The sequence below is a fragment of the Bombina bombina genome, chromosome 1 (assembly GCF_027579735.1).
Source record: "Bombina bombina isolate aBomBom1 chromosome 1, aBomBom1.pri, whole genome shotgun sequence".
NCBI lineage: Eukaryota > Metazoa > Chordata > Amphibia > Anura > Bombinatoridae > Bombina > Bombina bombina.
This window is the reverse complement of record NC_069499.1, coordinates 419,427,671-419,440,632: the sequence shown is the minus strand read 5'-3', so window position 1 is coordinate 419,440,632 and position 12,962 is coordinate 419,427,671. Positions and strand designations below refer to the sequence as shown.

The window sequence follows — 12,962 nt, the reverse complement described above, 5'->3', positions numbered from 1 at the left end:
ACCGGCGTTAGCCAGAAAGCTCTTAACTCCTGCTATTTTCAGGCGGCTGGAGTTTTGTCGTTAGAGCTCTAACGCTCACTTCAGAAACGACTCTAAATACCGGCGTTAGGAAGATCCCATTGAAAAGATAGGATACGCAAATGGCGTAGGGGGATCTGCGGTATGGAAAAGTCGCGGCTGAAAAGTGAGCGTTAGTCCCTTTAATCACTGACTCCAAATACCAGCAGGCGGCCAAAACCAGCGTTAGGAGCCTCTAACGCTGGTTTTGACGGCTACCGCCGAACTCCAAATCTAGGCCTATGTAATCTTAGAGAACCAGGATTTCTGTTTTCCTGATCTGTTAATTTTCTGTCTTATATTTCTTATTGTTATTATGCACATGCTACAAAATAATAAAAATTACTTTATCATAAATAGTTAATAACTATTTAATATCTACCTAGTTAAAATAATTACAAAATTACCTGTAAAATAAATCCTAACCTAAGTTACAAATACAACTAACACTACTCTATCAATAAATTAATTAAATAAATTAACTACAATTATCTAAACTAAAATACAATTAAATAAACTAAACTATAATACAAAAACAAACAAACACTAAATTACAGAAAATAAAAAAAATTACAAGAAGTTTAAACTAATTACACCTAATCTAAGCCCCCTAATAAAATAAGAAAGCCCCCCAAATAATAAAATGCCCTACCCTATCCTAAATTACAAAGTAATCAGCTCTTTTACCAGCCCTTAAAATTCTTAATCCAAGCGGGGCAGAAGAGGTCCTCCATCCGGTTGAAGTCTTCATCCAAGCGGGGCAGAAGAGATCTTCCATCCGATTGAAGTGTTCATCCAAGCGGCATCTTCTATCTTCATCCATCCTGAGCGGAGCAGCAGCATCCTGAAGACCTCCGACGCGGAACATCCATCCTGGCCGACGACTTCCCGACGAATGACGGTTCCTTTAAATGACGTCATCCAAGATGGCATCCCTCGAATTCCTATTGGCTGATAGGATTCTATCAGCCAATCGGAATTAAGGTAGGAAAAATCTGATTGGCTGATTGTTCCGATCAGCCAATAGAATGCAAGGTCAATCCGATTGGCTGATTGTTAATAATTGTTAATAATTGTAGGTAGGTGGCGGCGATGTTAGGGAGGGCAGATTAGGGGTTAATAAGTGTAGGTAGGTGGCGGCGAGGTTAGGGGCGGCAGATTAGGGGTTAAGAAATATAAGAAATATAATATAGGTGTCGGCGATTTTAGGGGCAGCAGATTAGGGGTTCATAGGGATAATGTAGGTGGAGGCGATGTCTGGTCGGCAGATTATGGGTTAAAAAATGTTATTATAGTGTTTGTGATGTGGGGGGGAGCCTCGGTTTAGGGGTTCATAGGTAGTTTATGGGTGTTAGTGTACATTGTAGCACTGTAGTTAAGAGCTTTATGTTCCGGCGTTAGCCCATAAAGCTCTTAGCTACTGACTTTTTTTTGCGGTTGGAGTCTTGTCGGTAGAGGCTGTGCCGCTCACTTCTTCCAAGACTCGTAATACCAGCGTTAGGCAAATCCCATAGAAAAGATAGGATACGCAATTGACGTAAGGGGATTTGCGGTAGCCTCGAGTCGCGGAAAGAAAGTGAGCGGTAGACCCTTTCCTGCCTGACTCGTAATACCAGCGGGACCCCTTAACGCTGCTTTTTAACCCTAACGCAGAACTCGTAATCTAGGCGATAGTTTGTGAAAAATGGGGATAGTTTTGTAGATGAGTTGACGGAGTTATTATAAGCAAATTCTGCTAACGGGAGATATTGGACCCAGTCATGTTGGTGATGAGAACAATAACAATGGAGGTACTGCTTTAACCATTGGTTTAACTTTTCAGCTTGTCCGTAAATTTGTGGGTGAAAGGATGTTATATATCTGTGGTCTATTTGTAGTTTCTCACACAATTTCCTCCAGAAATTTGAAGTAAATTGCATTCCGCAATCAGTGGTCAGAATTGGTGGAATCCCATGAAGTCTGACTACGTGTTTCATAAAATGTTTTTGTGGACGTGGGTAGTTTGTGAAAAGGAATAAGATGTGCCATTTTAGAAAAGAGGTCTATCACAACTAAGATGGTATTTTGATGGTCTGAGGTTGGGAGTTCTACGATAAAATCCATACCTACATGTTGCCATGGTTTATCTGGAGTGGTAATTGGCATGAGTAGATCGTAGGGCCGTTGTCTCTCAGGTTTGGAGGTGACACATACAGCGCAAGTTGATATATACTCAGAGATAGTCTTCCTCATTGATTGCCACCAGAATTGTCTAGAGATAGTCTCCAAGGTTTTACTAACCCCAAGATGTCCTGAAGTGGGTGAATCATGATACATTTGGAGTATAGGATTAAGTAAGTCAAACAGTTGAGATTAAGTCCTCCTTGAGAGAGCTCAGTGCATCGACTTGCTGAGTACAACAAATTAAAATACTAAGCACCTGGTTCAGCAAGTGTGGTGCATTTGAAGGTAAAGTGGGATGGGCTAAACACACACAAGGCAGGGACATGATTCCTGACAATTACAAAGGGATGTTTGTTACTACGTTACCTGTCAAATTATCTAGAGGGGCATTATGATGCTATATACAAAACACAAAATATGACAAGTCAGACTATGCAAGATGCAAATCTACGTTATCTAGTGGTGTCTACAACTTTCATTGTTTGTCAAAGTCTCTTCCACCAAAGGGCAGATTCCTTCTCTCAAATCTGTCATCAAAACCAGAGAAGAGGGATGCCTTTCTGGGGTGCGTTCAGGATCTGTCCTCCTTAGGAGTCATTGTCCCGGTTCCCATAGGGGAACGAGGCTTGGGATATTACTCAAACCTTTTTGTGGTCCCAAAGAATGAGGGAACTTTCCGCCTGATTCTGGACCTAAAATGCTTAAACAAGTTTCTGAATGTCCCCTTGTTCAAGATGTAGACGAAAAGATCTATCTTTCCCATAGTCCAGAAGGGACAGTTCTTGACCACTATAGTTCTGAAGGATGTTTACCTTCATGTTCCAATCCACAGGGAACACTTTCTATTCCTAAGGTTTGCCTGGACCACCACTTTCAGTTTATTGCTTCTCTGTTTGGCCTAGCTACTGCCCCAAGCATTTTCACAAAGGTTCTGGGGGCTCTCTTAGCCATGGTCAGAACCAAGGGCATTGCAGTAGCACCTTACTTGGACGATATTCTGGTACAAGTACCATCCTTTTGTCTAGCGGAAGAACATTCGGAAACTATTCTCTCTCTTCTTCGATCCCATGGATGGAAGATAAACTTAGAAAAGAGTTCTCTTATTCCAAGCACCAGGGTAGAATTTCTGGTCACTATAATAGACTCACTAGTCATGAGGATATTTCTTTCAGACCAGAGACGCTGCAAGCTGGCTTCGGCATGTCTTTCCCTCCGGACCTCCTCAAGGCCCTCTGTGGCACATTGTATGGAGGAGATTGGTCTCATGGTGTCCAGTATGGACATAATTCCCTTTGCCAGGTTCCGCCTCAGATCGTTACAGTTGTACATGCTGAGACAGTGGAACGGCAATCATTCGGATCTGTCTCAACAGATCTCTCTCGACAACCGCTCGAGAGAATCAATCTCTTGGTGGCTCTGTCCAGTTCACCTGTACCGAGGGACATCCTTTTAAAGACCATCCTGGGAGATTGTGACTACAGATGCGAGTATCTCAGGATGGGGAGCAGTTTGGGAAGCCAAGAAGGCTCAGGGCCTTTGGTCTTGGGAGGAGAGCTCTCTTTCAATCAACATTCTGGAACTTCGAGCAATCATCAATGCTCTGAAGGCTTGGCCCTGTCTGGGTTCATCCCAGTTTATCAGATTCCAATCAGACAATATCACCTTGGTGGCTTACATCAAACACCAGGGAGGAACAAGGAGCTCCCTAGCAATGAGGGAGGTATCTCTGATTCTGGAGTGGGCGGAGGCCCACAACTGTTTGCTGTCAGTGATCCACATTCCGTGTGTGGACAACTGGGAAGCAGATTTTCTCAGCAGATAATCCTTTCCTCCGGGAGAAATGGTCTCTTCATCCTGAGGTGTTTGCAGATATATGCAACAAGTGGGGATGCCGGAGATAGATCTCATGGCGTCCTATCTCAATACCAAGCTACCCATGTATGGGTCGAGATCCAGGGATCCTCAGGCAGAGCTAATAGATGCATTAGTGGTGCCTTGGAGGTTCAGTCTAATATACCTTTTTCCACCATTACCTCTCCTTCCTCGAATAGTGGCCCACATCAAGCAGGGATACTGATTGCTCCATCGTGGCCGCGAAGGATGTGGTTCGCGGATCTAGTGGGGATGTCATCATCTCCTCCATGGAAGTTACTTTGTCGCAGGGATTTGCTGGATCAAGGTCTATTTGTTCATCAAAATCTAGATTCTTTGAGGCTGACTGCGTGGAGATTGAACACTTAGTCCTAGCCAAGAGAGGTTTCTCTGAGAGAGTTATTGATATTCTCATTTAAGCTTGTAAGCTGGTTACTCGTCGCATCTATCATAAGGTGTGGAGGACCTACTTATTATGGTGTGAAGAGCGTGGATTCCCCTGGCATAAAGTCAGGGTTTCCAGGATTATTTCCTTTCTCCAGGATGGTCTGGAGAAGGGCCTTTCTGCTAGCTCCCTTAAGGGACAGATTTCGGCCCTATCTGTTTTACTGCACAAGAGGCTCGCTGAGCTTCCAGATGTTCAGTCTTTTGTTCAGGCTCTGGCTAGAATCAGGCCTGTGTTTAGATCTAGCGCTCCTCCTTGGAGATTAAATCTTGTTCTTAAAGTTTTGCAGAAGGCTCTGTTTGAGCCTATGCATGTAGTTGACATTAAATTACTGGCTTGGAAGGTTCTTTTTCTACTGGCCATTGCTTCAGGCGTGCAGATTCTCTGAAATAGCGGCCTTGCAATGTGAGCCTCCTTACCTATTATTTCATGCTGATAAGGCTGTTCTTCATACTGGGTTAGGTTTCCTTTCTAAGGTTGTTTCAGATCGCAACATCAATCAGGAGATTGTGGTTCTTTCCTTGTGTCCTAATCCTTCTTCTTCGAAGGAATGGTTACTTCATAATTTGGATGTGGTATGGGCCTTGAAGTTCTATCTTCAGGCTATGAAGTAGTTTAGGCAGACTTCTTCTTTGTTTGTTGTCTATTCTGGGAAGCGTAGCGGGCAGAAGGCCTCGTCCACTTCCTTATCCTTTTGGTTGAGGAGCATTATTCCGCTCAGAGGATTAAGACTCATTCAACTAGAGCAGTGGCTTCCTCTTTGGCCTTCAAGAATGAGGCCTCTATGGATCAGATTTGTAGGGTGGCTACCTGGTCTTCCTTACATACCTTTTCTAAATTTTATAAGTTTGACGTTTTTGCTTCGGGTGAAGCAGTTTTTGGGAGAAAGGTTTTGCAGTCTGTGGTGCCCTCAGAATAGGGTCCGCCTCCTTTTTTTGCCCTCCTGTTCATTCAGTGTCCTCTGGAGCTTGGGTATATGTTTCCCACAAGTAAGGAATGAAGCCGTGGACTCTCCTCATATTAAGAAAGAAAACATAAATTATGCTTACCAGATAATTTCCTTTCCTTCTGTATGAGGAAAGTCCACAGCCCTCACCCGTATTTTCTGAAGGGCGGACCTAAATTTTGTTTTGTTCTTCTGGCACCATTTATACCCTGATATTTAGCCTACTGTTCCTTGTTCCCTTGGCAGAATGACTGGGATATGAGGGAAGTGGGGGAGGCATTTAAGCCTTTGGCTGGAGTGTCTTTGCCTCCTCCTTGTGGCCAGGTTCTGTATTCCCACAAGTAAGGAATGAAGCTGTGGACTCTCCTCATACAGAAGGAAAGGAAATTATCTGGTAAGCATAATTTATGTTTTTTTTGCCCCTGGATTTTGTTCTAGAATTTTGTTGTGCATTACATTTTTTCCCCTGGGTTTTTTGTGTGTTTTGTGATATGTTTTTGTTTACTGTTGTGGGGTTTTTATTTATACATTTTGTGATATGTTGTTGTTTACTGTTGTGGGAATTGAGTTTGTGTGTTTTGTGATATGTTGATGTTATTTGCTGTTGTGTGGTAATTTCTATATGTATTTTGTAGTATGTTGTTTACTGTTGTGTTTTTTTCGTTTGTTTTTATGTATTTATGTGGTGTTCCCTTTATCTTTAGTATATATTTTTTTATTTTATAGTTTATTTGTAGGATATGTAGTTTTTGGGGGACTTTTTTATTTTTTAGTATTTTTATCTGTACAGCTATACTATTCTTTGTAAGGTTGGTGGTCTTGGAGGTTTAGTAGCTATGGGGTTAATAGTGTAGTGGGGTTAGATTGCAGCAGGGCTATTGGTGCTTTAGGGGTTAATAGTGTAGTGGGTTTTGTTTGTTTGCGGTGGGGTTTATGGAGCTTTAGGTGTTGTAGTGTAGTGATGTGTAGCGGGTTTATTGGGTTGCTCTTTTTGCATTAATAGAATAAGGAAAAAAAATAAGATTTTCATTAATACATTCTTTCTTTATTCTTTTAATTTTGTTTATTTGGTTGTGTACTGTAGGTGGCAATGCTGCTTTGAAAATATCCCCAGTTTCAGAACAGCATCACAACCCTCAGAGATGTAGTATAAAATGCAATTACCACAATGCTTTGATCCAGAGGCGTAACTAGAGACCTCAGGGCAAGAATCCATGAAGGGCCCCCCTACCAAAAAAAAAAAATACACTACAGATATAAATATTTGAGATAACGCTTAAAAAATTAGAAAACAACAAGATGTAGCTACAATGAAAAGAAAAGTTTGTTAACTCACAGTTTGAGAATACAGAATACTGAACCACAGATTTGGCTGTTTATGCTCCAAGTGCTGTCTCATCAGATATCATGTGAAAGACTTGGACTTTTTTTTATTATAAGTATAGACTGACCCTGAACCTCGCCTCTTGACCATTGTTCATTGACTTTACCATATGCTGAACATGTGTCAGTCATTAGCAAATTCCAATGGTTCTCATGAATCGAATGGCTCCAACTCCGGATAAAAGTGACTAACTAACATAGCCTATCCTAACTCTTGCATCAAGCCAAACCAAGACTTTATAACAGAACCTTATAGATGACAGTATTCTAACTAGATAGAAAAAAAAGACTACATTATCTGGGGATGACAAATCTGACTTGCCTCTAGCTTGGCTTCCTAACTTCATACGCTGGCTATAACCATGAATATTTATTTTATTGTTATTAAGAATTCATAATTGTCCCAAATTAACAAGCTTTGGATATTTGTACAGTAGAAAATATTTGAGCCTAAAAACATAAAATGCTTCAAAGTTCTTTATTTAAACTGTAAACAGACTAAAAAAGAAATAGCACAGAAAGGAATAAAAGTGTATTTCCTTTGATGTAGCTCTAGCGCACACTGAAGCTTCACAACAATAACAACTTACAGACACAACTTATATGCAACCATATTTAAGGGCTAAAAACACACAAAGCTTGTGCACTGCAATAATTGTGCTGTTATATTGTGCTCACTATTTGTGATATTGTGCTGTTCACTATATTGTGTTCATTGTTTGTTGTACTGTGGGCATGATTTCTTTAAATGTGTACACAATGAAAAAAATAACAAAAAATAATTTTACAATAAAATCCTCCCAATTCTACAATTAGCCATTAAACAGAAATTAAGAGAGAGAAGCCACATTGTATGTTATTTTTTTTCCCTGTGACATTATTGTCAAAAGTTCCAGGGAGCGCTCAGACACAGCACTCGAAGCGGCAAAGGTTACCAGGAACCCTGCAGTGGCCTTCACGTAGAGAGTCACACCCCCTCCAATGCGTCGTGATTACGTCACAACTTCACCCGACTGGTGCGAAGACAGGAACGTTCCACCTGCGCTCCAAATTCAAACAGAGGTGCGAAGACAGGAACGTTCCACCTGCGCTCCAAATTCAAACAGAGTGCGAAGACAGGAACGTTCCACCTGCGCTCCAAATTCAAACATTATTGTCCCTCAGGCTGTGCTGCTATTTGTTTATAATTATTTTGTTTTCTTGGCTATGGACATGAAATCATTTAAAAAAGCCACTTTAAAACTAAATACTATTCAATTGCAGTAACTTTATTTATAGTAGGTAAATGAATCGTAAAAGTTACCGTGGCCGTCTGATCACACTGGCGCAGACTGTACTCTGTATAATACTGCCTCACCAAGCTCCATGATGTGCTCCAACACCGCGGTCATGGCTGTGCAGTACAGTAGTACCGAGGCTGAGCTAATTTCCAATCCGATTCCTGGCTTTTCTCTTGTATATCGATCAGGTCCCGGTAATAGCAGCGGTTGCTATAGTAACCGGACGCCTTCCTCTGTAACGCTGCCGCTTGCCCAGTGGAAAGGTCCTTATTGATCCTCAATGGCTTTTTTGATGGCACATACCAAATAGCGATTTAAATAGGGTGGGCGCTGAACAGCACTTAGATTTCAAGCAGGTTAAGTCAGATAGGTAGTGGCAATGTTACCATTCCTCATTCTGCCAAAGCTAGAAGATATGTATACAATGGCTGATCTAAACGATGTATCCTTCATGCCGGTCAGGTCTCAGGTCACTTAACTCCCAGCCTGCCAGTCTCAGGTGAGGTTTTGTTTCCCTGCTGAGCTAACTACAAGACCAACCAGAGCACCCCCTTCAAGAGCCAGTCGCTAATGCAGTACTGCTTGCCTGAGTTTCCTCCCTCAGCCCGCTGGCTGTTTCTTCTCTCTCTCATTCTTCCCGTGCTGCTGTGACTGGGAGGGACTCATTCTGGGAGGAAGTTGTGAGTGTCAGCCGTTAGGGGGGGAACTGCAGCCCCAAGCGGGAGTTCGCACACTGTCTCACATGAGGCCCCTGTTCCTACCATCCCCAGCAGGATCAATCAGATACATATTACATAGCTGTTGTATCTGCTAGGCGGCGTCCCCCCCTCCCAGAGTAGCAGACCTCTTGGCCCGGTCCCAAGCGCAACCGTTGCGACCATGGAAGTTCCACCCCTGCTTTGATCATCAGGGCCTTTAAGGGATGCTAAATCCAAATTGTTACTTTCAGATAGAGCATGCAATTTTAAACAACTTTTTAAATTTACTTCTATTAGCAAATTTCTTCATTCTCTGCCATGGGGTGCTCCAGATGCCTACCTAGGTATCTCTTCAACACAGAATAAGCAAATTTGATTATAAAAGTAATTTGGAAACTTTTTAAAAATGGTATGCTCTGTCTGAATCACAAAAAAAGTTTGGATTTCATATCCTTTTAAAGAGGAATTATTAGGTATTGTTTCACATTTTGAATAATCTACAATTGTATACTATTAACCCTTTGAGTGCTAAGCACTTTCCCACCTGGGTGCTAAGCTATATATTTTTTATTTTTTATGTTTTTACATAAAACATTTTTTTAACTTTTTAAATTTTTTTACAAATCCCCAAGACTTATACGAGGTGAAAGATTAGGCGATTACCTTTCCAACGGTGGGTCTTGGGGGTCTGTAGCTACTTAGATGCCTGAGATACAGGCTTCTAAGCAGCATGCCCCCTTTCTCTATACTTTGCATTGTCCATTTTAATTAAAGTTGCGCAGTGACGTCATCACGTCATTGCGCGTGGCATCACCACGCAAAACGTGAAGCCCCGGCAATGCCTGTCACTATACAGGCTGGATCCCCGGGGTAAGAGCGGGTGGAAGCCTCCAGATCAAGTGCTAGCGACGGCTCTGAGCTGTCGTTAGCACCTGAGTGAGACAATTTGCCGTCGTTAACACTCAAGAGGTTAATCTAAGAAATATACAGTTTTAATACAACTGTTTGTTTTTCCTAAAATAATAAGTATAAATAGAAGAGTTATTTTGTTGTATAATTCAAGTTCATGAAATCCTGTCAGCGTAGGATATAAAGTATCCTTAATCGTGCAATAAATCACTGATATCATTATTTAAAACTGATTTTTTAGCAAAGTTTTAGTGACATAAAGTATTGCAATTACCCTTTGTCGCTAAATGAATGATCTAACAATGTTGAATCTATTTCAGTACTCAAGAGAATATGAAAACTGGTGGATTGGAATAATGGCCGAAAACGTTCATGATGGTTATGAAAGGTATATGATGAAAATGCTACTTATATATGTGTCTATCTTGTTTATGCATGTGTGACATACATGTCCATAGTTTATATTGTTATATACAGATGTGTTACTCAGTTTTACTGACTGCCTTAGTATTTTCTCCTCTCATCTTATACTGCGTGGAGTCCTTTTTTACTTGATAGTTCTAAAATTCTCCCTCCCCTTGCTCTTCCCATTTTAGCACCTATTGCTTTTACCCAGGTGAACCTGTAACATTGTGATGCACCTTTCTATGGACTGGTGTGCAGATAATGGCAGTGTGCCTGTACTGTACTTCTTTTGGGAGTTTGTTTTATATCTATTGTCTAAGACATGATACACTCAATGCTCTGTCAAGACTCATCACCTGTACATTCGGTTGTAACCTAAGTCATCCTTGCTGGTTTCTAGCAATTGGCTAGGTCATGTGTAAGTATCTACAAAAAGTAGTTACTACAGCTTTTTCATAACTCCATTTTTAGGGTATTACTTGGTGTCAGTGTGCTAATTACAGGTAACTAAACAACAGCAGTTCCTGATTGCTGGTTGCTATAAGCGATGCTTAACCAGACCTCCCTTATGCAGTTTACCCTAACTACACTGACCTGGATCCATCTATCTTTTGTTGTTAACCCTAACAGAGTTCACCAGATTTCCTACCACAGTTAACCCTTACACTCTGACCAGGATCACCTGAAAGCTATTAACCCTAATAGCAACCTCTACCACTGCAAAAAAAATTATCTACTCTGCCAAAGATTCTCCCCACTGAAATTATACTCCTCACCACAATTAACCCGAGGTATGACTTCCCTATCACCAAAAAAATAACACTGCTGACCTGGTCCCCTCTAGTATAGGTAACCTTAACCATTCTGACCTGTTTCTCCTTGACCCTAACTGTACTGACTCAGAACCTCCATTCAATTAAGATTGACTAAGCTAAAAGATTAGATAAAAGTATTCTACCTATTAGTTAATTATATTAACTGCACATGTAATACAAACTAAGTTAAAATATAACATGTATTTGTGCTTGGAAATAATGGAAAACATCTTTCCACAGAGTGATTATTATCAAATTGCCCTGCAATTTTAAAAACAGTTGAACAGAACTAATATTGTATTGTTTATCACAGGCAAAGTAAGTAATGAGTGTTGCAAAATCATTACTGCTTTTGTTTGTGTCACCATAGGTAACTTGTTATTAAGATATTTTTTTCTAGAGAAAACTTCCAGTATAATTAGTTTTATATCCAGGTACGGTAAGTATCAACTAAGTAAATGATAATTTTTACTTTAAATTAAGTACTGCCTCCCATTACCATTTTCTTTATCCCAAATGCATAATTTGTTCAGTAAGTAAGTGCATGTATAACTGCATACCGGTCCTTCATTCTGATTTTCATTTGCTCAAAGTACTTGTGTGGTATAATTTTATTGGATAAATAAAATGTCAATCAATTCCAAATGCCAATCCTATGTAGACTGCTACTTAGATTACTGTTTACATACGCTCAGGATGCTTACATTGATATAATTCGGTGATGATTGTCCCTTTTGTTTATGTTATTGCAGTGCTGTAGATTACTAGTACTTACTTACTGTTCAGCTCCAAATCATAATATTTACATAGACTGTCCTTTTTGGTTTTTATTTTAGCCACACAGCACATAAGCTCAATTACTATTGTTGTTATTATAAAAAGTAATATTAACCTTTTACGGACTAAGGGGCCTATTTATTAATGTGCAAGCGGACATGATCCGATATTGCAGATCATGTCAGTTGCACATTGATAAATGCAGACAGCATACGCTCTCAGCATTTATCATTGCACCAGCAGTTCTGGTGAACTGCTGGTGCAATGCTGCCCCCTGCAGTTTCATGGCCAATCGGCCGTTAGCAAGGGGTGTCAATCAACCCGATCATATTCGTAGTCTTTAGACCGCCAGAAACACGGGGCATCAAGCTCCTTACGGAGCTTGATAAATTGACCCTTAAGATTCCTGTCTTTTAACCAGATTTTTTTACCTTACTAACACCTAAATTACGAGTTTTGCGGCACCATAATGTACAGCACAAGGAGGTTTTTCAGTAACTCGTAATGGCAGCACTATGGAAAGTGTGGTATCGCTCATTTAATTGTGTTATTTATGTGCCCGGTATAGCGCAAAACTCGTAATCTAGCCATAATGTTAACCTTATTTCAAGGCAGCAGCTAAGGCTAATAAGATACTAGCATATATTAGGAGGCATAGATACTGGATAGAAACTCAAGATGTGATATTTAAGCTGTTATAAAGAAATTTGAAGAATCAGGAGAGGTCAAGGCCAAGAAAACTTTCAAAATCTGATGAGAAGTTTCTCAGAGTTTCTTCTTTGAGAGACCGGAAGAAGTCCAGCAAGGACCTGGCTCAACATCTGGCAGCTTCATCGGGATGCCAAGTTGACCCTTCTACAGTCCGAAGAAGCTTGATGAGGAATGGTCTTTGTGGAAGGGTAGCAGCCAAGAAACCACTTTTTCAGAAAGGGAACAGGGTAAAAAGGCTAAGATATGCTAAAGCTCACAAAGATTGGAATGAATTTCAGTGGAAATGTGTATTATGGAGTGACAAATCCAAATTTGAAATTTTTGGGTTCAATCGTTGACAATATGTGAGAAGAAGAGTTGGAGAGTTGGAAGAATGTGTGCTTGCGGCCTTTAGTGAAACATGGTGGAGGGTCTGTCCTGGTTTGGGGCTGCGTTTCTGTCAGTGGTGTTGGCGATATTGTCCGAATTGATGGGCTCATGAATGCTGAAAAGTACAGACAG

At 40.8% G+C, this 12,962-nt stretch overlaps 1 protein-coding gene across 1 annotated transcript in view; it reads left to right on the top strand.

The window, feature by feature from the left end:
* PLA2R1 (phospholipase A2 receptor 1) overlaps positions 1-12,962 on the top strand; it is a 528,401-nt gene that overhangs the window by 259,257 nt on the left and 256,182 nt on the right. Inside the window, exon 17 of the mRNA XM_053698351.1 lies at positions 10,074-10,141. Within this exon, the coding sequence (XP_053554326.1) occupies positions 10,074-10,141 (68 nt within the window). The remainder of the gene's footprint in view (positions 1-10,073; positions 10,142-12,962) is intronic.